The following is a 26636-nucleotide window of genomic DNA, read 5'->3' on the forward strand; positions in this document are numbered from 1 at the left end:
TATAGGTGCTAGCAGTCACTATTTTTTTTTTTTGCAGGGCAATGAGGGTTAAGTGACTTGCCCAGGGTCACACAGTTAGTAAGTGTCAAGTGTCTGAGGCTGGATTTGAACTCAAGTCCTCCTGAATCCAAGGCTGGTGCTTTATCCACTGGGCCACCTAGCTGCCCCCCCCTTTTTTTTAGCAGTCACTATTATTATGATTATTAGTTGATCCTCCCACTGTGAGGTAATCAATTCATATCTATTAAGAGTCTACTATGTGGGGGAAGCTAGGTGGCGCAGTGGATAGAGCATCGGCACTGGAGTCAGGAGGACCTGAGTTCAAATCCGACCTCAGACACTTAACACTTACTAGCTGTGTGACCCTGGGCAAGTCACTTAACCCCAATTGCCCCACTAAAAAAGAAAAAAGAAAAAAAAAGTGTCTACTATGTGCCAGGCACTGTACAAAGCACTAAGGCAGGGACTTTTATTACAGTATTATTCTTATTTTACAGAAGAGGAAACAGGGTCAGAAAGGTTACCTGCTTAGCTTTAGCATTTAGCAGTGCCTGGCACATAGTAGGTGGTTAATAAATGCTTGTTGACTTAATGACTTGTCCCTGAGCCAGTGCATAATAAGTGTCAGAGTCTGTATTTGAACTCAGGTCTTTCTGACGTTGATTTCTGTACTCTTTGTATTATGCCCTGTTTGTTTGTTTTGTGCAGAGAAAAGGTTAAGGTCAAAAGGGATGCAGGGAGGAGGTAAGAAGGGTCAACACATTAAGCATTTGTTCTGTTATTCTTCACCCCTACCCTCTGGAAGGATAGCTGAAGTTCTTTTTGCTGTCTTCAGTTGTACGACCTCACTGAGTCATATCTGAGAATGTTTACAAAATTAGCTCACTTGATCTGATGATGGCTGAGTGTGGGTTAATGTGTGTGAGGATCTGGGGGGGTGGGGGGTAGGAGGAATAGTGGGAGGGGGGAAAGGCAGCAGTGGCATAAGGAGACTTGAATTGGGAGTCGTAGCGCCTGCTTTTGATGGCCTTATACAACATGCTTTATCTCTCTGGGTCTCAGTTTCCCTATCCATAAAATGAGATTTGCAAGGTCCCTTCTGGCTCTAAATCCATGGGGTTTGGGAGAGGGAAAGAGGTAGTACTGGGAATGGGACTTTCTGAGAAGAGGACTAAAGGGAGAGGACTAGCCACCAGTCAAAAATAAATTACTGAGTACCCACAGGGGATGCAGGCACCAGACGCTGAGCCCCAGCTGTACAAATTGCACTCAGAGGCAACAAATAGCCTCATTTTGGGCTTTTATTTCCTCTACCCTCCTTCTTGTAGCCTACAGAGGCAGCCCACTTGTGTAAGAAAGACTCTGGCCTGGATAGAGTCGTTATGGTTAGTGCGATTCTTATTAGTGTCCTTGTGGTTAAAAAAAAAAAAAGGAGGGGGAAGGTCTGGCTGATAAGAATTTCTAATGGGGGATTTCCAGGAAAGAAGGTTCGTATGAGGGGAAGGAAAAGGTTTGTCTGTTTGGTTAAGAAATAAACAGTTTCCATCATGAGGTGTCCAGGCTGTAGATAGGCCTGGCCTGCCAACCGTTACAGCCCCTAACATAGCCTTATGGGAGGGCACCACTCCCCCAGCTAACTTAGACATTTGCCCCACCAGCCTGCATCTTCCTGGGCTGTCTGTACCACTCTATTTCCATGCTTTGATTGTTTTTCTAGGCCTTGGGTTTCAAGGCAGTCCCCAGGCAGTGTTTTCCTCCTTGTGGGGCCAAGGGAGAGGTTTTGATTTTTAAATTGCACTTTGTCTGCTGACCTAGAATCATAGGGGTACATTCTAAAAAGATCTTATTGACCATCATTGTGGCTAAAATGGAGTAAAATAACAGGGCCTCAGTAGAATCTTCCCAGAGCCCTTGGCTATCTTTCTTCAGGTCTCTGCCTCTTCTTCCTTCTTCCCCCTTCCCCCTTCCCCTGCCCCTCGGAAACCCCCTCAGCCAGGGAACAATGAGATCCACCTTCCTGGGTAAGCCAGTTTGATTTTTTGAACTGGAAGGACTTTGGAGGTAATCTAGTGGAAATCTCTCATTTTGCATCAGGAAATGGAGGCCAAAGTAGGGGTGACTTGTGTAAGATCACAGATTGTAAGGAGCAAATCTAAGACTTAAGCCTATATTTCCTAAATTCCAATTCAGATGTACCTGGAAATTTGCAGTAGCTACCTTGAAGAAGTCAGTGATGTTTATGACCACAATGTCTATCCCCAGTATCCCTCTCTCCACTTCTTACTAGCCAACCCCTTCTTGCTTGTCCTGATCCCTAAACTTGGAGAAGTCAAAATTGTCTAAGTGAAGTTTGGTTTTAGGAGACTTTCTGGAAATAAAGAGGGGTGGTGGTTACTCCACCTCTCTGCTTTGAGGGTTGAACAAAGCGATCATGGTGGCGGTTATACCACTTCCCAAAAGGAAGTGAGGAAGGGTGGCAGCCACTTGCCCTTCCAGAGGTGGGAGCAAGCAGCGACAGGGAATGCAAGAGGGGCAAAGGTGCTTCCTTTCCTGGTACAATCTGCTCATCGTAGAAGAAAAATACCTCTGACTGGGGCTTAGTTGCCTCTTGGTTGGGTAAGAGCCTACCAATGAATTCAACTGGAGGAGAGTTGGCAAGCCAATGGATAATTGCCCTCTTGTTCCCCTTCCCTCTTTTTTTTTTTTTTTTTGTGGGGCAGTGGGGGTTAAGTGACTTGCCCAAGGTCACACAGCTAGTAAGTGTCAAGTGTCTGAGGCCGGATTTGAACTCAGGAACTCCTGAATCCAGGGCCGGTGCTTTATCCACTGCGCCACCTAGCTGCCCCCTCCCTTTCCCTCTTACTCCAATCTACTCCACCTCACCATACCTTTGACTGGAGGGGAGGGCTATGCATTCCAAACCTCCATTTACTGAGAGAGCTCATGTCAGACTTCTCTTTATTTCTCATCTGGGACTTCTCTAACTTCTCCACCTTCCCCTCAGGTCAGGTTCTTCTTTCGTTTTGAAGAGGACCAATGACTCTGTCACAAGGTGATGTCTTGACTTGTCCCTCAGTTGGATTTAGGTGAGGCAAAGTTGTGCAAAGTCACTGTCTTCCAGACTTAAAGAAGTCCAGTGGCAAGACAAGAGTCAAGCAGACTGGAGATGGCCCAGGGTGACGTGGATGACCTTGGTATCTTCAGTGTCGGATCAAGCTCTAAACTTCAGCTGCCTTCCAGGTCATTAGAACAAATGGTTCTGGTCTGCTCATTCCAGCTTGTCTTCACAAGCTTGGGTCAGATATCCCTCTAACTCACCAACATGTTTGAGGCCGAACAGTTACTCTCAACAAGGTTTAGTCCATCTGCCCAGATGGTTTACTGGGGGTGTGGCCACTGTGCACGCTACATCTTCTTGGAGCCACAGGGGAGAGTTGATTGAATCAGGTAGACAACAAAGGTGGATGAGCAGCCCTGAAAAGAGCTCTGCAAGCCCTCAAACCAGAGGTGCTAGTCCTCCTGAACATCCCATATACCCCATATAACATCTCCTCTTTCACCCCTCCCCACACCTATTTTTCAGCTTTTTGTGTTATTTCTTCTCCTATTAGATTGTGGTTTTTTTTCTTTTTTTGGTAAGGCAATTGGGGTTAAGTGACTTGCCCAGGGTCACACAGCTAGTAAGTGTTAAGTGTCTGAGGCTGAATTTGAACTCAGGTCCTCCTGAATCCAGGGCTGGTGCTCTATCCACTGCACCACCTAGCTGCCCCTTCTCCTATTAGATTGTAAGCTCATTGAGCGCAGGACTTTCTTTTTTTTCATATTTTTATTGTCACCACTTAGCTCAGTGCCTGACACATAGAAGACACCTAATAAAAGTTCATTGACTGGTATTTACTTGACACTTGAAGGTTCACGAAATACTTTCCTCACAACCTTATGAGAAGGAAGTGTTACAAGTGTGTTTAATTCCCATTTCACAGATGAAGAAATGAATACTCAGAGTGACTTGCCCATGACCACACCAGTACCAAGTGATTGTGAGATTTGAAATTAGGTCTTTTCAAATCCATCCTTCTCATCTCTATACCACAATGACCTCCCAGAAAGGCAGCTACTTTTCCTAAAAAAGAATTATCTCCTTGCTTTGGTGGGGAGGGGGAGGGCATGTGAATTCTCAGGCACCAGAATTTTACTTCTTCTCCACAGATAAACCCCAAGTCCTTCAGGGTTCCGATTTGTTTCCAGGAGAATGATGAGCCCTAAAGGAATAGACTTGAGAAGAAGGGGCTGGGGGAGGGGGAAATCTGTGCTAAATACCATTGTCTAGGAAACTCAGTTGACCAGAGATGTACTAACAGGTCCAGGGCTTGCCTACAAGTGACACTCTTAGGCCTGGACACCTATAACCCATAAAGACCCAGATCAGAGTAAATCCATTGCCAAGACATATATCTGATTGACAGGTGAACCTCAGCAACAAACTTCATACTTGTTTTTGGTTTTGTTTTGTTTTTTGGTGAGGCAATTGGGGCTAAGTGACTTGCCCAGGGTCACACAGCTAATAAGTGTCAAGTGTCTGAGGCCAGATTAAAACTTCATACTTGTGCACAAAAGTATTTCTTTCTTGTATCAAGGAAGAAACTTTGTAGTTCAAGAACTTTTAATTTTTCCACTTGATTACCTTCTCGGAACTTTCTTGTTTCTAGACCTCAAAGGAGACAGAAGGGAAAAGGCAGACAGGGGTGGGATAGGGACAAGAGAAGGTGGCATGGAAATTCCCCCTAGCTTCTCTCTCTGCTGGGTGAGTTCAGGATAAGATCAGGCACTTGAGAGACCTACCCCCAGCTTCTTTTATTTACAAAGATGCACCCAGCTTGCAGGGGTCAGAAAAGAAGAGCATTCCAAGAAGTCAAATTCTCTGTGTGGAATTCCCCAGTAAGGGCAGGGAAGATCTTTTTTAAAAAAATTTATTTCTAAGTTGTTTTTTTTTTCCCATGCAAGATCTTTTAAGACTGTTCTTTGAGGAATAACGGGTCATGAGTAAGGGGGCTCTCCTTGAGAACCATGGATGGTACTACCACATCCACATTGATGTGAGATGTCATGGAAGAAAAGCCAGACCTTCCTCCATGCTTAGGTCTAATATAGTCCCCTCTCTTCAAGAATGTGGTGCTGTTATTCCTGGAGACACCTGGGAAGTTGGATTGCTTTGAGAATTTAGGCCTCAGAGGAAGCTGGATCCGTGCCAGATCCAGCAGAGTGGCAGCGAGTCCTAGATTGTATTTGGAGCCAAATTGACCCTCCAGAAGAGCTTTGGGTAGAAGAAAGGGACTTGAAGCTAGAATAGGCCCCCTATTTCCTCCTCCCCTCTTCATAGTAGCTAAGAATAACAACTAGTAGTTCCATAGTGCCTACAATGTGCCACGCACTATGCTAAGCACTTTACAATCATTTCGTTTGGTCTTCATAACAATCCTGTTATTATACCCATTTTATACACAATGAAATCCAGACCTAGAAAGGTCAAGTGATTTGCTCAGGGTTAAACAGCTGGTGTTTGAGGTAGGATTCAGACTCAGGTTCCTGACTCTGAGTCCCATGCTCTACCCACTAGGCTACCTAGCTTCATCCAAGCCTTTTTGCTATCTCTGGGTTTGGATTGACCATCTTCTGTAGTAAGCCTTAATGATTCTCCCAATTTTTATTGAAGTAATTTGCATACATTTATCTTTATTCACCTTATATTTATGCTGTATATATTTATATATGTGCTTTTCTCCTTTATTAAAATTCAGCTCCAGGTGGGTGAGTCAGCATTTTTCCATTCTTCATACCGCTATCCCCGGTGCCTAGCTCAGTGCTTAGCACCCAGGAGGCACTTAATAAATGCTTTATTGCTTTATTGGACTGGATCTTTTGGACCTTAGTTTGTTGGTGTGATTATTCTAGAGAAACGTTCCTGGAGAATGGCAGCTAGGAATGGTATCAGAGAGGGAGAGGATACCTCTCCAGATATTTCAAGAGGAACTTATTTTCACCTTCCCCTCTCCCTTCTCCTCCCCATCTCCCCTTTATCCCCAACATGGTTTTAGGCTAGATGCCACATGGCCTGGGCCATCTCTTCATCATGGTCCCAGGACCCAAGATAAGGATACAGGGAAAGAACTGGGTTGTTTTGCCTTCATAGGGAATCTCCAGTGCACACAGATTGGTTGATGGAGAGAGAAGGGCAGCATCTCTAGGACTTTGGAAAGCTTGATCAGGGTGTGGCCTAAAGAGCTTAACATCACTCGGGCTGATTGGCATTCTATGTGTTGAGCTCTGCATGGGTGGTTTTGTACAGGACTCCTTTGTGTTACAAAGCTCCCCAAAAGGAGTGGGTGGAGGGGTGGGCAAGGAATATTTTCTAGTGCCTTGGAGGGGAGGGGGGGGGATAAGGCAGAAATAGTTTCCCGGAATTTCCCCAAGCTCTGTTTGTCCTTAGTATCTCCGAACACAAACAAGATCCTCCATGGCAGAGGAGAAGAAGCCCGGCACATCAGTCGCATGCCAGAGGGGATGGGACACCCCTGGTTTTCTCCTTCAGGCTTGCTGTTATTGGCAACTCAGATCACTGAGCTCGAAGCAGGTTATGGGCTTGGGAATTAGGCACACAAACAGGGGTAAAGTCCTTGCTGTCCATTTAAGGAAACTGAAAACAAGACAAGAAGGTAAGATAAAAGCCCTGGTATCTCTGGCTGCAGGAGGAGGATCAACTCTCCACTCTGGTGCAAGGATTGCCTTCTGGGTCACAAAAGGCCTCCTTCTGATACCCATGACTCCTTCATTCCTCCATCTGCCAGTCAGTGAGTTTGTGATCCAGGATACCAAGTCCTTCCCAGGGACATGAAAGGAGAATGACAACTTGGGGCATCGGAGGGAACAATGCCAGTTCTAGGATCAGAGACCCTGGGAACAGGGGTGTGACAGAGGTAGAGGGCAAAGTTCTAGGACTTTAAGGAGAAAGTTCCCCCCTCTCTGGCTGGGTTCAGTCTGGATGCTATATGACCTATGTCACCTCTTCAGCCTGGTCCCAGAAGGTCATGGATTTGGTTCCTCAGGCAGCTGGGCAGCATATAGGGCCAGGGTGTGGTGCAGGAACTGGTACTGCTCACTGGTCTGGATCATCCCACCCCTGGAATGAGAAACAACAAAACTGATGCTGAGAGTGGAAAAAGAAGATCAGGAGGCTTCTGAAGGTTCCAACTCTCCATCGTCTCCAAGCAATTGGGCACCTGTTCTGTCCCATATGGGGTTCTGGTCTAAGGCTCAAAGCTGGCTTCCCTGGTTTATAAGTCATAGATTTTTTTTTTAAACCAAATTTTTACTTGTGTCCACTCTCTGACCCTCAGAACCACCCTTTCCAGGTAGAAGTGCCATCTTGCTTTACCCAGAGCTGCGTCTAAAGACCTGAGGAGAAGATGGGGACTCTTAAGAGATCACAGAATAGCAGAACTGGAGAATTGGCCACAAAGGTCAACCCACACACACTCCAATCCATCTTTCACACAATCATCGAAGTAATCTTCCTAACTAAACGCAGGTCTCACTCTACCACTCCCTTACTCAAAAAACTCCAATCCCCATTACCCCTAGGATCAAAGCTTTTCTGTTTGGCATTCAAAGTCCTTCACAATCTGAAGGCAACCTTTTCTTCCAGTCTTATACATTACTAGCCTCCACACATGGCCTGGCTCAGCCAACCCGCCTTTCTTTATGTGCCTCAGGTCAATCTCCTCATCTAAGATATCTGTGCCTTTGTCTTGTTGGTCTCCATATCAAAAATGCATCCACTCTTCACCTGTTTCTTAGAATTCCTAGCTTCTTTTAAGGCTCTCAGCTTATCTTCTACATGAAGTCTTTCTCGATTCCCCACCTACAAGTCCCTCATTCCCATAAGTTATCTTTCATCTATTATATATGTAGGCAAATATAATAAATATAATATAAATATATAATCTAGCCAGGGGAAATAGCATGTACACACATTCATATTTACACATGTATACACACATTTGTATGTATGTGCACATATAAATATAAACATATAAAATATAAATAAATAAATATATTATGTATATATGTATATACTATTTCCCCTGCCCAGATAAAAAGGTAAGGAAAGAAATAAGCATTTATTAAGCACCTGTGAGCCTGGCACGATGCTAAGCGCTTTACAAATATTATCTCATTTGATCCTCTACAATAACTCTAAGAGGTAGATAGCATCATTACTTACATTTTACAGCTGAGAAAACTGAGGCAGAGGGTAAGAGACTTGCCCGGGATCAGACATCTGGGAAGTGCCCAAGGCTATATTTAAATGTCTGTCTTCCTGACTCCAAGCCCAGCACTCTATCAGTTGAGTCACCTATTCCATTTTTGTACTCTATATCTAGTACCTAGAATGTTTAATCAATGCTTGCTTGCTTGATTTAAATATCAGACTGAAGAAGCAATAGGGAGCCCCTGAAGACTTTTTTTTTTTAAGCAAAGGAGTGATGTGATCATCCCTGTGCCTTAGGATGATGATTTTGGTAGCTATGTGGGAGCTGGATTCTAGAGGCAAAGAGGCTAGAAGCAGAGAGGCTGTTGCAAAAGTCTAGTTAACACAGATGGGAATGGATGGGAGTGATGTCTAGAAGTAGGTTTGATGAGTCCAGGCCATAGACTGGATATGGGAGTAAGGAAGAAAGAAGAGTGAGGGACTACTCCAAGGCTTTGGACCTGGCTGGCTAGAAGGATGGGGGTGCTCTCGACAGAAATAGCCCCCGGAGAAGGGGCAGGGTCAATGGAGAGAGGATGATGAGGACTCTTTTGGGTTGGGGATGCCTATGGGATATCTAGCTGGTGATGTCCAGTAGCACTTGGTGAGGCAGCTCCAGAGTTTGGGAGAGAAATCAAAGCTGGATATATTGATTGAAGAGTCATTTACATAGAAATAATTATTGAGAGCAACTAAGTCATTTGGACTATTATAAATGCGCAAATTAAAAATAAAGGACATAGGAAGAAAGGTGTTATTTACATCCAGAGAAAGAACTGATAACTAGAAGTATGTATAGAATAATTTTATATCTATGTGTATGTTTACATACATACACTTATGGGGGGGGAGAAAAAAATTTTTCGCAATGATTTTGTTGTAAATTTGGAGGGAATAGCAAGTTGTACAGATTTATAGCTTCATGTCCAATAATTTTTTTTTATTGTACGGTTATGTAAATGCTTGTTTTGGTCTGTGAATTGAAAATAAAATTTTAAAAAAGAAATGCTCATTGAACTCCTAGGTGTTAACGAGATCATGGGAAGATAGAGTGTGTAGACAGAAGAGGACCCAAGAGAGAACCTTGGGGGGGGCACCCATATTTAAGGGCAAAAGGTGGGTAATGATCAGCAAAGCACACTGAGAAGGAGCAGTCTGATATTGGAGGACAATCAGCCTGGGGAGTAAGATAGAGAGTCAGTAAGCAGCTAATTGAATTACTCTGCCCTCTCATGACTTTTGCACATCTATCTCCTAAGCTCTCCATCCATTAGAGTTCCATATTTCTTTCAAGGCGCAAGCAGCTTCCTCTAACATTTCCCTCCTTCATCCCTGCAAAGGAAAGTGATCTCTCTCTCCTTAAATTTCTTACATCACTTTGCTTGGTCCTTCCCTTGCCTTATGTTGAAGCACTGTTACTTATGTGCATGTCTTTCCTCAGTTTTAGATCAGAAACTCATTAAGGGCAGGGAAGGCCATCTTGGTATCTTGGCTACCCACCACACTACCTTGAACAACACTTAATAAATGTTGGGTGAGGAGGCAGCTTGGTGGTTCAGTGTTAAAGTGCTGGCCCTAGATTCAGGAGGACCTGAGTTCAAATCTGGCTTCAGACACTTGACACTTACTAGCTGTGTGACCCTGGGCAAGTCACTTAACCCTCATTGCCCCACAAAAAACAAATAATGAATAAAAAAATGTTGGGTGAATCAAGTAAATTCTATCAGCTCTTGAGACCTAGCTATTTGTGCACTTTTGATATGACATATTTTCTCAATATATTTTCTGAGAGTGCCCCATCACAATTTAGTCTCAAACTCTTCAGTTTTGAGTTCTCTCCCATTGCTAGGTTTTACATTCTTCCCCAACCCCCAAACTCTCCCAAGTCAGGGGGATTATAAAATGTTTTAATACAAATACCAAATCCTTTAAAATGAGCAATTAAGGCTTGTTTGGTTTTTTTTTTGTTTTTGTTTTTTGCAGACAATGGGGGTTAAGTGACTTGCCCAGGGTCACACAGCTAGTAAGTGTCAAGTGTCTGAGGCCGGATTTGAACTCAGGTACTCCTGAATCCAGGGCCGGTGCTTTAACCACTACGCCATCTAGCTGCCCCCGAGCAATTAAGGCTTAGAATAAATCCATATATGTGTGAGACAAGTTGAAATTCTACCCTACCCCCAACCCTAAGTAAAAATGTTGTAAAATAATTTTTTTTCAGCAGCAATGATTCTTCCTTTCAAGACACTGATGTCTGAATGATATTTACAGGAATGGGGACATAAGGAAAAGTCCTTCAACCTTGGGGCAGTCACTGGGTGTGGTTGTCAGGGTGGCTCTGCTCATCCTCTCAATTTGGGCCTGAACCCACCTGTCCAGCCGAAGCTGGCATACGATGCTCAGAATGTCTACTTCCCCTCGAGCCTTCAGCTGTTGGCAGCCAATCCGTGTGGCAATGAAGCAGCCAGTCCGGCCAATCCCAGCACTGGAGATAAAGCAAAGGGGGCAAAGTAGGGTATGTCACAAGGAGATTAGTGTATGAAGATGTCAGTTGACCCCAGGAGTCTAGTTATAGACTAGCTGGCCTGGAAACTAGTGCTACTCTCTTGGGAGATGGGGAAGAAATCAATGCTTCGCAGACCACCTTGAGGCATCGGTGAGGCATAACAACAATATGGGCCAAAGAAAAACTCATGGAGGAAGAGGACAGAGGACTGGTTATTGCAGGAGGCAAGAGCTGGGGGGCAATTAGAAGCATGCCAGCCATCCAAACCTATCTAAGCCCACAGAATGTACTACCTCTTCCTGCTGCTCTTTTTAACCAATTTCATCTGCTCAGAAATCTCCTGTGGTCACCATGATGCCCCTTTTGCCACTTAGCCCTTCGAGGGCAGCCATCCTCCTCTTTGATAAACCCAGGCGTGGCCCTAGCTGAGCAAAGTTTCTCATGCTTTTCTGTTGGGTCAGTTCTTCATTTATTTCTGTTTTAGCTCCTTTACTGGAGAAGTCAGCATTCAAAGTCTGCCTGTAATAGCTAGTCTTGTTTGCGCTGCACCTTCTCCATCCCAGCTGTATTTCCAACCAGCTCCCTTCCCCAAACCTTTTTCCCTGCTCTGCCTCCTCCATCCCAGCCTCCCCTGCTTCACTCTCTTATTTTCCCATCTCCTCAGAGTGAGGACTCAATTCTCTTCTCAGCTTTGTACATACCTCATCTCCTTTAGGAAGCTTTCCTGCATCAGGTGTTTGGGAACTCACCAAGACCACAGGCTATGCCAGCTTCCCCTTTGCCCGGCCTCCCTCCCCCCAGAATAGGAGCTCAATCAGGATAGGGACCACTTCTCCATGTCCACTCCCCACCCATATCTCCCTTCAGTATCTCGGCCAGTGTTCTGTATTCAGTATCAGTAAAGGCCATTTGATAATCATAATAGATAACATTTAGTTAGTGTTTTGAGTTTTGTTTTGTTTTGTTTTTTAGTGAGGCAATTGGGGTTAAGTGACTTGCCCAGGGTCACATAGCTAGTAAGTGTCAAGTGTCTGAGGCTGGATTTGAACTCAGGTCTTCCTGAATCCAGGGCCAGTGCTCTATCCACTGCACCACCTAGCTGCCTGGAGTGTTTTAAGTTTTTCAAAGCATTTCATATATATTATCACATGAATCCTCACAACAACTCAGAGATAGGTGTTATTATTATCCCCATTTTTTTCAGATAAGGGAACTGAGGCTGTGCCCATGGTCATACCACTCTGCCATCTGGCTACCCAACTGATCTTCTAGTTTCCCAAATCAAGGCAACACATATCATGTTGCACAGCTTTGAGCAGTGAGGCCCAATAGTGCAGCATGTATGTGCATATCTATGTGTGTGTGTTTGTGTATGTATTTAACTCAGCAGGTTGGGGTAGACCCAGGAGGATTTGGGCAAGAAGGAATGGGGTACACACCTGCAATGGACCACAATTGGCCCAGAGCTGGCTGCTGCATCCGGGCTCTCCTCTATCTCGTCCACCAGGTGTAGGAGGGACACAGCTGACTCCGGGGTCTGGTGATCAGGCCAGGCAGAGAAGAGGACATGCTTTACTGGACGACACTCCCCCTGGTGCTAAGAGATAAGGTCAAGAAATGAGAGGAGGTAGGGATGCAGTTACATGGACCTTGAAGTTCAGATAGATAATTCAATTCAACAAGAATGCATTAAACAAGCACTATGAATGTAAAAACAAAGGGGGAACCAGTGCCTGCCCTCAAGGAGCTCACACTGTATTGGGGCATTAACACAGATAAGTATGCTTAGGTTAAAGTTATTAGGGAGAGTGCAGGAATCATTAGGAAGATCCAGAAAGGCTCTTAGGAGCTTGAATCTAAAAGGAAGAACCAAAGATCCTAAAAGATGGAGAGGAAGAGGGGGCTTTGCATCATGAGTCAAATCTCATTATTACTCTGGAGAATTCAGGGCCAGGAGGTCAGTGATGCTGGATTTCCTCCTGCTTTCAGTGCCCTTCTCTTTCCTTCCTTAACATTGCTGAAAGTGGGGTAGAGTCAAAATAGTGGAGAAAAGGCAGGGATTTGCCTGAGCTCTCCCAAATTCTCCTCAAAATAATTTTAAATAATGCCTCAAAATGAATTCTAGAAGGGACAGCTAGGTGGCGCAGTGGATAGAGCACCAGCCCTGGAATCAGGAGGACCTGAGTTCAAATCAGGCCTCAGACACTTAACACTTACTAGCTGTGTGACCCTAGGCAAGTCACTTAACCCCAATTGCCTCACTAAAAAAAAAAAAAAAGAAAAGAAAAAAACTTTTAAAAAATGAATTCTGGAGAGGCAGAACCCACCAAAAGATCAGAGGAAATAATTTTCCAGACTGACAACTTAGGTCGGCAGGAAACATGGGGTAAGACTAGTGCATACTCTAGCTCAGGCTGTGCCAGCACAAGCCTTCGGTGGGGGTGGTGGGGTGGTGGTGGTGGTGACTGAATTAGTGGTTGCAATAGCTTCTTCCAAAGCTCTCAGCTCATAGATGGTAAGGTAGTCGGGAGATTACAGGGTCTTTGCTGACACTGGGTGTAGGGTTCTGTTGAATTACCTATACTAGGATCTGAGTTGCAATCTTAGGTCACAGTGTAGGGTAAGGAGGAGTACTAGCACACCAGAGCTTGTAGCCCAAGTGTTACAGTTCCAGGATGGAAAAGAGTGCTTGTGGTCACTCATAGACCAGAGGACAGACCAAGAAATTAGTAAACATGCCTCCTCTTAGATCATACCCCTTTGGAGGATCTGAAAACTTACAGACCCCCTGAACTAGCTCTGAAAACAGCTGCACAAAAACCCTGAAGCTTGGGAAAGTGCCTTCTTCTTGCATGAAGCAAAGCTCAACTTTAATATAAAGCTAAGTGAAGAAATAGACTGGGGAAAATGAGCAAACAACAAAAAAGATCCTGACCATAGAAAGTTACTATGGTAACAGGGAAGATCAAAACACAAACTTAGAAAAAGACAACAAAATAAAAACTGCTATATCCAAATCCACAAAGAAAATGTGAATTGGTCACAGGCCTTGGAAGAGATTGAAAAATTGGGGAAAGAAATTACAGTGATACAAGAAAATCATGAAAAAGAATCAACAGCTTGGTAAAGGAGGCACAAAACATACTGGAGAAAATAATACCTTAAAAAACAGAATAGACCAAAGGGTAAAAGAGGCACAAAAATCCAATGAAAAGAAGAACTCTTTAAGAAGTAGAATTGGACAAATGGAAAAGCAGGTACAAAAATTCAACAAAGATATGGGGAAAATGACACATTAATGCGTTGTTGGTAGAGTTGTGAACCGATTCAACCATTCTGTAGGACAATTTGGAACTATACCCAAAGGGCTATAGAACTATGTATATCCTTTGACCAAGCAATGCCACTATTAGATCTGTATCCCAAAGAGATAAAAAACAAAACAAAACAGAATAGGACCTATATGTACAAAAATATTTATATCAGCTTTCTTTTTACTGGTGGCAAAGAATTAGAAATCAAAGAGAAGTCCATCAATTTGGATAATGGCTGAACAGGTTGTGATGTATGATTATGGTGGAATAATAATGTGCTATTAGAAATGATGAGCAGGATGCTTTTGGAAAAACCTGGAAAGACTTACATAAACTGATACAAAGTGAAATTAGCTGAACCAGAACAATGTTCACAATAACAGCAATATTATATGATGATCAGCTGAAATGATTTAGCCATTCTCAGCAATACAATGATCTAAGAAAATTTCTAAGGACTCATGATGAAAAATGCTATTAGCCTCCAGAGAAGGAATTGATTGAGTCTGAATGCATATTGAAGCATACTTTTTTTAAACTTTATTTTTCTTGGGAGTTTTTTTGGTCTGTGTTTTCTTTCACAACATGACTAATATGGAAATATATTTTGTATGACTGAACATGTATAACCTATTCCAAATTACTTGCCTTCTCAATGAGGGGGGAGGGGGAGGAAGGGAGAGAATTTGGAACTCAAAGTTTTAAGAAATGAATATTAAAATTATTTTTATATATAATGGGGAAATTAAAATTAAATAAATCATTTAAAAAGAATTGCTGAAGATTGGGTTGGGGGATTGAGAAATTGAGACAGCATCAAGCAATGGAACAACCATGGGTTCTTCCTAGGAGACTTGGCTTTTTAGTCCTAGGTCTGACACTGATTTGTAATATGAATTTGGACAAGTCACTTTATCTCCTGGGCTTTGGTTTCCCGATCATTGGTAAAATAGGAATGATAACATACCTCCCTTTTCCCAACTCCCTACCTTTCCCAGTTGTTATGAAGACAAAATAGATGCGAATATACATGAAACAGCATGATGTGCTATTTGGAATCTAGGCTCATCAGTGGATCAATCTAGTCTTTATTAAGCACCCACTACATACCACGTACTATGCTAAGCCCTGGAGATAGGGCCCACTGAAACAGTCCCTAGGTTCAAAGAACTTTCATTCTATCAGGGGAAGCAACAACACATATACCTATAAGTATGCACAGCATACATGCAGAGTACATAAAAGGTAATTTCAGGGGAGTGGTGAGGTGTGAGCAGCTAAGGGAAGCACATCAGGAAAGGGCTTGTGTAGGAAGTGGCACTTGAGTAGGTGTAGGTATTCTAAGGGGTGGGGGCAGGGTAGGGAGAAAGGGGGAAGAAGGCAGGTAGGGGGAGGTGTGGGGACAGCCTGAGCAAACGCATGGAGACAGGATGGAATGTTAAGTGAGAAGAACAGTAAGAATGGTAGTTTGGCTAGACCACAGAGTGTGAAAGAGAGCTAGGTGGCACAGTGGATAGAGTGCTGGGCCTGGAGTTAGGAAGACTTATCTTCCTGAGTGCAAATCATGCCTCAGACACTTACTAGCTGTGTGACCCTGGGTAAGTCACTTCACCCTGTTTGCTTCAGTTTCTTCATCTGTAAAATGAACTGGAGAAGGAAATGGCAAACCGCTCTAGTATCTCTGCCCCAAATGGAATCACAACTGAACAATAAAAACAATGTGTAACAAAGCTAGACAGATAAACTGGAGTCAGGTTGTGAAGGGTTTTATATGACAATCAAATAATTTTTGATCTGCTTGGTCTCAACTCCATGGAACAAGATGACCTCTGCTGTCATTTCCCCCAAATCCCCATACCTTTCCAGCTTCCTCTTATGTGTTATCTTTTCTCATTAGATTGTAAGTTACTTGAGGGCAGGGACTGTCTTTCTTTTTCTTGCCTGGCACATAGTAGGTGCTTAATAAATGTCTATTGAATTGAATCAATCCAAATAATGATAATAGCTAATATTAATAAAGCACTTTTAATTTCCCAAAGAACTTTACATACATTATTTTATTTGATCCTCAAAATAAACCTGAAAGTTTAAGTGATGTTTTTATCCCTGCTTCACAGATGAGGAAATTGAAGATCCCAGGGCTTAGGTCAGCAAGTGCCTGAGGGCAGATTGAACTCAGATTTTCTTAACTCCAAGTCTACACTCTGACCACTGTATCCCCTAGAGTTAATAGAGAATCTCTGGAATTTATTGAGCAGGAAAGTGGCATGTCCTTTAGGAAAAGAATTTTGTCAGTTGGGTATGGATTGGAAAGGGCAAGGAGACCAATTAGGACACTATTGGAATAGTCAAGACAAGAGGTAGCCATGTGAATGGAGAAAAGAGGACAGATGTGAGAAACATTATGGAAGCCAAATCAACAAAACTTGGGAACGGATTGGTTATATGGGGTGAGGAAAAATGAGGAGTCAAAGGATGACTTGGAGCCCTTGGTAGAAATAGGAAAGATAAATCACAGTTTTAGATCATTAGGTCAAGTCCTTTGTTTTACAGATGAGGATACTGAGGCCCAGAGAGGTTAGGTGAGTTCAACATCACAAAACTAAGTGGCAGAACTGGGATTTGAACCCAGGTTCTCAATTCCAAATCCCAGGGCATTATATCATCTTTTCAATGCATTTTCACCCCATCTCATGTTCCTCTTCTTTTTTTGGGGGGGTGGGGCAATGAGGGTTAAGTGACTTGCCCAGAGTCACACAGCTAGTAAGTGTCAAGTGTCTGAGGCCAGATTTGAACTCAGGTACTTTTGAATCCAGGGCTGGTGTTTTATCTACTGTGCCATCTAGCTGCCCCATCATATTCCTCTTCTAATTCTTAGTGATATCATGGACCTTAGTCCATCCTCTCTCCTCAGCTTGGTACTAGAATACCCGTACTCCAGTTGCTACTAATAACACTCACATCTAGGGGCTAGGTTCACTCGTTTCTCCTCAAGTGCTCTTTTGTTTCCTATGCAGAGACCACTAGGGATTCCAAACTATGACAACCAGATATTTCTATCTGCCAGGGCTTGGACATCAGAACTCCCACAGAGTGTTCTATGGGTAATAGTACTAGTACCGAGGACCTGCAAATGCTCTGGCCCTACAATGGATTCCTCATGTACCCAACATGGAATCAATGCCAAGGATCTGCACTTGGACACCTTTCCTCCCTTACACATTCACTCCTCAACATTCTATACCTGCTCTACACACTGCAACTATCCTATGCTTTGTTTATTCTTTCTTCCCACTTGCTAACCTCTCCACCTTTTACCACAAACGCATTCATGGATGCAGCAGTTCTATTGATTATCATCATATGGTTTGCTTATGGAATGCAAATTATGGAACACCACATTTCAGAAGAATCCCGATTGCAGGAGACTCAAAGGGCAATGGAAAGATTCATGGTGGGTGTGAGATTGCCACTGCTCAGCATTACCAATTACTTGTTTGAGAGAAATGGAATAATGCTATCATTGAGGAGATGTATGATTGGGAGGAAAGGAAACCAGCCATATGGTGAGGTAGAAAAGGCAGACAGCCGAGTGCCACATTGAAATCTATCCATAAAGACCAGACAAAGGCCTCCTGTGCTTCGAATGGATCCTCTATGAAGGAGGACTTATGGAAAGGCAGACGAGAATACATTGATGGCTTGTGATCTGAACCACATAGATGAGATATCAAATGTCAAAGTAAAGGTAAAGCTAGATGTTCCCAGAAGGCAGGAGCATTATCTGTTCTCACTCTCTTGTGCCTCAGATATACAGTAGAAGGTTTTACCAACTATGGGCTCAAGAAATTCTTGTTGGATCTGGGTCCTGATGAAGGATTTGGGAGATGCAACTTAACTCAAAATAGAGTTACTAGAAAAGGCCAGGGAGGAAGGTGGTATGCATCAATTGGGGAATGGCTGAACAGATCAGGATAACTCACTGGATACTACGGTGTCATAAGAAATGATACAGTTTCAGAGAAACTTAGGAAGACTAGATACAGAGTGCAGTTGTATCACAACTGATACAGAGTGAAGTGAGCAGAACCAATAGAACAATTTATACAATAATAACATCATAAAGACAAAAAACTTTGAAAGGCTTGAAAATTCTGATCAATATGATGATTAACTATAATTCCAGGGGAATGATGATGAAGCACATTATTCACCTCCTGACAGAGAGCTGATGGATACAAAACACACAATAAGACATTCATTTTTGGACTTGGTTGGAGAGAAAGTCTAGGCAGGGCCGTACACCCTATGGAGGAGAAGGTCTATTTTCTGGCTCTCCAGGGTGAGGAGGTTTCAGCTAATGGCTTTATATCTCTAAGGAGTAATTGTTATACCTGAATGGTAAGGTGCCGGACAATATATTCTGGGCGTTCATTCACATCCTGGACTCGTATCTGGAATGGCCCATAGGTTTCCTCCTCTGTAGGCCAATAGTGAACACATTTCTAGGTGGAAGGGAGATGGGAGTGAGAGAGGGAAGCAGTTCTATCAGCAAGACCCAGGGGATGCTCTAGAAAGGCACTGCCTCTTTAGGAGATGAGAGATGGGAGTTTATGTTGTAGAGACTATAGCTCCCCTTGGGTGACAGTCAGGAATCAGGTATGTTACTAGTAATAAACGCTAAGAAGTAATCTTTACCCCCAGGTGGTTATCCCTACCCTGTGAAAGGTAGAGATGGGGGAAGGGAAAAGGAAGGGAGACAGAGAAAAGATCCTGCAATTTTCTAACTGGAGAGGGAGAGGCAGATTTTCCAGGGCTCTTGTGTGGTTAGAAAACTGTTGTTGAGGAATGGGCCATGATTGTTTCCCTGAGGTGCTGGTTGCCTCTGTCTCATCCTACTGGGGAGAGCAATATTAGGATTCTGCCTCTTCCTACCTGCCCTCGTGTCTGGTGCAGTCTGGTCCTCTGAGATGTCCAAGAGTGGTTTGGCCACTGAGGAGAGCCACCACTTACCTCTTTGCCCTCCTGAAGCTGGGTGAGCATGATGATGAGGGGCACTTCCTCTTGCCACACCATTTCCCAGAAGTCAGACACAGTATTACGCATGGGGCCCTGGGTAGCGATATAAACTTTCTCACGACCATCATAGCCCTGGGGAAATGGAACAAGTAGGGAGTGAAAATCTCAGGGAACTTCCCCCAGCTCCCTCTCTCTGGAATTTAGACACCCTGACATTCGGTTGCAGCCCTTTTATAAAAAAAGTGCCAGAACTCTTGACAAACACCCACACCCACACTCACACCCCCTCTCACAATTTACATATTTTAATTTTGCTACATTTTATGGATTTAGCATCAGAATTCAGAGGAAGGTCTTCAGGTTCTCCCCTTTCCCTCCGAAATCCACCTTCCTTTTTTCTCCCCCACCCCAATCAATGAATGATTAAGCATTTCTTGAGCACCTACTATATGCCACATACTGTGCTAAGTGGTGGGGCATACAAGGACAGAAATGAAATAGCCCTTACCCTCAAGAGAGGGCAACAGGCACATAAACAAATAACAAACGAATAAATAAATAAATGCTTGGATGAACAGACGGATAAATGACTAAACAAACAAATAAATAAATGTCAGCTGCATATAAAATGTCTTGGTAATTTTGGGGAAGGCAGTAGGAGCTGGGAAGATCAGGAAAAGCCCTATAGAGAAGGTTCTGCTTAACCTGAGTCTGAGGAGACAAGGGATGAAGAGGCGGTGTGTGGGGGATGGCCATTGCAAAGGCAAAGAAACAGGAGATGGAGTGTTTGGTGTAAGAAGGATATAGCTCTGGGAGTTTTCGTTTTCTGTCCTTGAATATGCTGCTGCTGAATTCCATACCAACATTCTCTTTTTTCATCCCATGAAACAGGGACCAGATAGTGCAATCTTATGGAAACAGAACTGGATTAGAGGCAGAAGACCTGGGTTCAACCTTGGCTCTGCTCTTTATTCCCTGTATGACCTTGGCCAAGTCACCGTTATGGGCCCAAGTTTCCTCAATGAGGATGAGCTAAAGGAAATACCAGAGACAGATGCCATGAAATGTTTGATTTCCTATTAAATCATCTAGGTCATTTAGAGCTGGAAGGGACCTCAGGGGCCATCAAATCAAGTTACATTTGAGAAAAAAGAAGCCAACATTAACAAAGTAATATGGCAAAGCTCACACAGGTAGCTAGTTGGTAGAATTAGGATTTGAACTTGGGCCCCTTGACTCCAGATCCCACATACTTTTCTTTCTTTCTTTCTTTTTTTTTTTTTGGCGGGGCAATGGGGATTAAGTGACTTGCCCAGGGTCACACAGCTAGTAAGTTTCAAGTGTCTGAGGCCGGACTTGAACTCAGGTACTCCTGAATCCAGGGCCAGCGCTTTAACCACTGCGCCATCTAGCTGCCCCCTTCCCACATACTTTTCAAGATATCTGCTATGGAACCAGGCTTTTCTACACATTACCTGCATAATCCTGGGCAAATTTTCTCTTTGGGCCTCAGTTTTTTCTTCTGTAAAATGGGGTGGGGGAAGAAGGGTGATTATATGGTCTTTAAGGTATCTCCCAGCTCTAAATCTTATACATAGGGATACCTTGTTTCTCTTCTAAATTCTCCATCTCTCAGAGTAGGCTATTTTCCAATACCTGCAGAAGGATGCCCTTGCTCTTATGAACCACCAGAGGGCAGCAGGTTTCATGTCCACTATAGGGATCCATTATGTGATAGGATAAGGTTTCCTACCTTAAGGCACTAGTTTACCAAGGAGGGAATTTCTGGCATGATGCCTTGACCACAAGCCATGCCTAGGAAGGGCACTCCCGGAGGCTGAAATCTGAGCCTTTTCTCTTAGTTTCCTTAGCTACCTGTCAGATGCCCAATTTTGGGAGGATTCTCAGTCTCTAGAAGCTTTTGCTGACCAAGTGGTACCCAGGGAGTTGGATGAGATAAATAGGTCAGAGAAAAAAAAAAACCAAAAACCAAAACCAAAACAAACAAACAAAAAAAAACCCCCAAGACTAGAGGATTGGGAGTGGTGAGGGGTATAGTGAAGAAAGGGACCTTTAAGGCAGAATTGCAAAAGCAACATTTTTTCAGTACCCCTTGCAATGTAGGGGCTGTTACCAAATGAAATAATATTTGCAAAGCATTTATGGCACAGTGCTGGGGTTTAATAATCACTTGTTTCTGTCCCTCCCTTTCCTATATAGAACCACAGGGAGAGAAGAGGGATAGTGGTGGCAACTCAAAGGCAAGCTTGCACTCTTTTTTTTTTTTTTTTTGGTGAGGCAATTGGGGTTAAGTGACTTGCCCAGGGTCACACAGCTAGTAAGTAAGTGTTAAGTGTCTGAGGCCAGATTTGAACTCATGTCCTCCTGAATCCAGGGCTGGTGCTCTATCCACTGTGCCAAAAGAAGGGTTTTTTTGTTTGTTTGTTTCTTTCCAGGGAAATTAGGGTTAAGTGACTTGTCTAGGGTCACACAGCTAGTGTCAAGTGTCTTAGGCTGGATTCGAACTCAGGTACTCCTGAGTCGAAGGCCGGTGCTTTATCCACTGCGCCACCTAGCTACCCCAAAAGCTTCTTCTTTTTTTTTTTTTGCTGGGCAATTGGGATTAAGTGACTTGCCCAGGGTCACACAGCTAGTAAGTGTTAAGCATCTGAGGCCGGATTTGAACTCAGGTCCTCCTGAATCCAGGGCTGTTGCTCTATCCACTGCGCCACCTAGCTGCCCCCTAAGCTTGCACTCTTACGAAAGCTTGTTCTCTGCCCTTGGCACTTTCCCCATGCAGACCCCCAGAGTTGGTTAACCCTCATTAAGCTGAGTGGCTGATTTTCAGCAGGTGGGGGCCTCCTGCAAAGTTTAGGAGGATTAGCTACTCTGGGTATTATATATAAATGCTGGATTTTACAGTCTTAAAGATGGGGTGGCCTTTTGGGGATCAGAAAATCACAGCAGTGGAGCTGGCTATCCAGGGGATTCCTGTTTGGATATTGATTGGAATCAACTGGTTACTAGATGGCACAGTGCTGCCTCCTGAGCCTGGAGGCAGCAAGACTCGAATTCAAATCCAGACTCCTATTTCTGAATTCAAATTTTGCCTCAGACACTTAATAGCTCTGTGACCCTGGGAAGGTCACTTAACCCCGTTTGCCTCAGTTTCCTCATCATAATATGAGCTAGAGAAGGAAATGGCAAACCGCTCCAGTATCTTTGCCAAGAAAAACCCCATGGACAGCATGGTACATGGGGTGACAAAGAGTTGGATATGACCAAACAAGAAAAACTGGTGTTCCATCGTGAATATACTGTATCTATTCTGAATATGATATATGTATATATCTATATATTCACACATATATAGTGCAGGCTAGCTGATACTTGTGACTTCATCATACGTGGACATTTTTTTGGCTATGGGTTGGGCTAGATGGCTTCTGAGGTCCCTTTCATCCCTGAAATAATGTTATTCTGTGAACCCCCCCCCCAAATAAAGGAGAAATTTTGGATCAAAATAGAGGAAATTGGGTCAATTTTAGGATCAAAAACCCCCACGCATAGTAAATATATACATATGTGCTCATATTTAGTGTTTCAGTATAGAAACCCTCACTAACATTAGTGTTTTCTCCCAAAGCCTCCATGCTAGTGACACTAGGGTTCCACAGGACACAGTCTGGGAAACACTGGTCCAGTTTAATCTCATCATTTTCCAGAGGAAGTCGATTTACACCTTTGTTTCTTTTGCTGTAAAATGGATTAGACCCATTAATCAACAAAGATTTATTAAATGCCTACTTTTCACTAAGCATGAAGATCGAGATTAGAAAATAAAAATAGCCCTTGCTGTCAAGGAGTTTTCATTCTATTAGATCAGGGGTTCTTAAGTCAGGGTACACAGATCCTTAAGGTCTGTGAACTTGGATGGGAAAATTCACATCTTTGTTCACTAATTTCAAATTGAAATTTAGCATTTCTTTCAATTACTTGAGAATATGGGGGAAGTTCTGGGGGCGGAGCCAAGAAGGCAGAGAGAAGTTAGGAACTTGCCTGAGCTTTCCTGTATTTCCCTCAAAAACAACATCAAGGGGGAGGCTAGATAGCACAGTGGATAAAGCACCGGCCCTGGATTCAGGAGTACCTGAGTTCAAATCCGGCCTCAGACACTTGACACTTACTAGCTGTGTGACCCTGGGCAAGTCACTTAACCCCCATTGCCCCGCCCCAAAACAAACAAACAAACAAACAAAACAACATCAAATCAAGCCTCTAAACAGATTATGGAACTACAGAACCTACAAAAAGAGAGACACAATCCTGCTACTTGAGATAATTCAGAAGACTTCAGGAAAGGTCTGTCTCACCTGGGTGAAAGGGGAGGGCGGCTCAACACTACTCATCTCAGCTGGCAGCTCACCTCAGCAAAGCTCAGCTCAGTGGGCAGTTCAACACTGCTGCAACTCAACACAGCTGAGAGTGGGGCAGCTGAGATCAGTAAGAAGCTTGCAACAGTAAACCCTGTGCCCCAGGAGCAGACTTCAACTTTATGTTTAAAAATAGCTTACAACATGAGCAAGAAACAAAAAAGGACCCTTACCATTGACAACTTCTATGGTGAAAGGGAAGACCAAAACTCAAACTCGGATGAGCTGGTCAAAACACCTACCAGTGAAGACTCAAGTGGGAAGATGATCTTGTCTCAAGACCAAAAAGCCTTCTTTGAAGAGCTCAAAAAGGCTTTTAAAAACCAAATAAGAGAGGTAGAAGAAAAAATGGAAAAAGAAATGAGAGAAATGAGCGTTACACTGCAAAAAGCAGCACAAAAATTGACTGAGGAAAACAATTCCTTAAAAAGTACACTTGGCCAAATGAGAGAAAAAAATAGCCAAATGGGAGAAAAAATTGGCCAAATGGAAAAAGAAGTGCAAAAACTTACTGAGGAAAATAAGGCCTTAAAAATTAAAATTGAACAGATGGAAGCTGATAACTCCATGAGACACCAAGAAATCTATTGAGCGAAATAAAAAAAAAAACTGAAAAAATAGAAGAAAATGTAAAATACCTCATTGGAAAAACAACTGACCTGGAAAATAGATCCAGGAGAGATAATCTGAGAATTATTGGACTACCTGAAAGCCATGATAAAGAAAAGAGTCTAGACACCATATTCCAGGAAATTCTCAAGGAGAACTGCCCTGAAATTGTAGAATCAGAGGATAAAATCATCACTGAAAGAATCTACCAATCACCTCCTGGAAGAGACCCCAAAAGGAACACTTCAAGGAATATTGTTGCCAAACTCCAGAATTATCAGGTGAAGGAGAAAATACTCCAAACAGCCAGAGAGAAATCATTTAAATATCATGGAGGCACAGTCAGGATTGCACAGGACCTGGTAGCTTCAACATTAAAGGATCGCAGGGCTTGGAATATGATATTCAGGAAGGCAGAGGAGCTTAGATTACAACCCATGATCAACTACCCAGAAAAACTGAGCATTCTCTTTCTGAGGAAAAGATGGACATTCAATGAATTAGGAGACTTCCAAGACTTCCTGAGAAAGACTAGAACAGAAAACTTGATCTCCAAATACAAGACTCTAGAGAAATATAAAGAGGTAAACAAGGGGAGGGGAGGTTGTTCAGTGATGTTAAACTGCTTGTTCCTATGAGGGAGGATAATACTTTTAACTCTTGGGATCTGTATCTCAGTTAAGGTATTGTTATTAAGTCAACTTTGATGTGATGATATAAAGAAACTTAAGGGGCAGAATAAAAGAAGACTAGGGGGAGGAGAGGAAGGGGGGTGGTGGAATGGGGTTAATTACATCATATGAAAAGGCACAAAAAGAACCCATTACAATAGAGGGAAAGAAGGGAGGGGTGGTCATTGTTGCAACCTTACTCTCATCAGATTTGGTTCAGGAAGGGAATAAAATACACTCCCATTTGTATAAAGAAACTTAGCTTACTCTTTAAGGAAACAAAAGGGGAAGGGGGAAAGGGTGGTATTGATAGAAGGGAGAGCACAAGTGGGGGAAAAAGGGGCAAGAAAAAGAAGGGCAGCTGATAAAAGGGAGGGCAGATTGAGGGAGGCAGTGGTCAGAAGCAAAACACTGGCCAGATGGAATAGAGTGAAAGAAGGGAAAAAAGAGTACAAACAAAGGGGAAAAGAAGATGGAGGGAAATAAACAGTTAATATTTTTTTTAACTGTGAATGTGAATGGGATGAACTCTCCCATAAAACGGGAGGCAATAGCAGAGTGGATTAAAAATCAGAATCCTACAATATATTGTTTACAAGAAACACATCTGAAGCAGAAAGATACACACAGAATAAAGGTAAAAGGTTGGAGCAAAGTATATTATGCTTCAGCTGATGTCAAGAATTGCTACCCCTGCTTTTTTATTTCAGACAAAACAAAAGCAAAAAAGGATCTAATTAAAAGGGACAAGGAAGGAAACTACATCTTGCTAAAAGGTACTATAGATAATGAAGTAATATCAATACTAAACATGTATGCACCAAGTGCTATAGCATCCAAATTCTTAGGGGAGAAGTTAAATGAGTTACAAGAGGAAATAGATAGCAAAACTATACTAGTGAAGGATCTGAATCCTCCCCTCTCAGAATTAGATAAATCTAACTGCAAAATAAACAAGAAAGAAGTTAAAGAGGTGAATAGAATATTAGAAAAGTTAGATATGGTAGACATCTGGAGAAAACTGAATGGGGATAGAAAGGAATATACCTTCCTCTCAGCAATACATGGCACATACTCAAAAATTGACCATGTATTAGGGCACAAAAACCCCATAGTCAAATGTAGAAAGGCAGAACTAGTAAATGCATCCTTCTCAGATCATGATGCAATAAAAATTACATGTAATAAAGAGCCATGGAAAGGTAGACTGAAATTAATTGGAAACTAAATAATCTCATCCTAAAGAATGAGTGGGTCAAAGAAAAAATCATAGAAACAACCAATAACTACACCCAAGAAAATGACAATAATGAGACAACATACCAAAATCTATGGGATGCAGCCAAAGCAGTGCTTAGGGGAAATTTTATATCTCTAAATGCTTACATGAATGAAAAAGAGAAAGAGGAGACCAATGAATTGGGCATGCAACTAAAAAATCTAGAAAAAGAACAAATTAAAAATCCCCAACTAAATACTAAATTAGAAATTCTGAAAATCAAAGGAGAAATTAATAAAACTGAAGACAAGAAAACTATAGAACTAATCAATAAAACTAAGAGCTGGTTCTATGAAAAAACCAATAAAATAGATAAGCCTTTGGTTAATTTGATTTAAAAAAAGAAAGAAGAAAACCAAATTACCAGTATCAAAAATGAAAGGTGTGATTTCACCACCAATGAAGTGGAAATTAAAGCAATAATTAGAAGCTATTTTGCCCAACTGTATGCCAATAAATTTGACAATCTAAATTAAATGGATGAATATTTGCAAAAATAC

The 26636-nt window shown here is 42.7% G+C and overlaps 1 protein-coding gene across 4 annotated transcripts in view; it reads right to left on the bottom strand.

Moving 5' to 3' along the window:
• Positions 1-3859: 3859 nt before the first annotated feature.
• The window catches only part of PTPN7 (protein tyrosine phosphatase non-receptor type 7), a 35078-nt gene continuing 12301 nt past the window's right edge, over positions 3860-26636 (bottom strand). For 3 of the 4 annotated variants that reach the window (XM_043999920.1, XM_043999918.1, XM_043999919.1), the window contains 5 exons: positions 19139-19276; positions 18520-18630; positions 12251-12408; positions 10677-10790; positions 3860-7177 (listed from right to left, as the gene is read on the bottom strand). In XM_043999920.1, coding sequence (XP_043855855.1) covers positions 7084-7177; positions 10677-10790; positions 12251-12408; positions 18520-18630; positions 19139-19276 — 615 coding nt within the window. In that variant the 3' untranslated portion in view covers positions 3860-7083. The remainder of the gene's footprint in view (positions 7178-10676; positions 10791-12250; positions 12409-18519; positions 18631-19138; positions 19277-26636) is intronic. The other variant, XM_043999921.1, reaches the window with a different exon arrangement.

This window comes from Dromiciops gliroides, chromosome 4, assembly GCF_019393635.1.
Source record: "Dromiciops gliroides isolate mDroGli1 chromosome 4, mDroGli1.pri, whole genome shotgun sequence".
Taxonomy (NCBI): domain Eukaryota; kingdom Metazoa; phylum Chordata; class Mammalia; order Microbiotheria; family Microbiotheriidae; genus Dromiciops; species Dromiciops gliroides.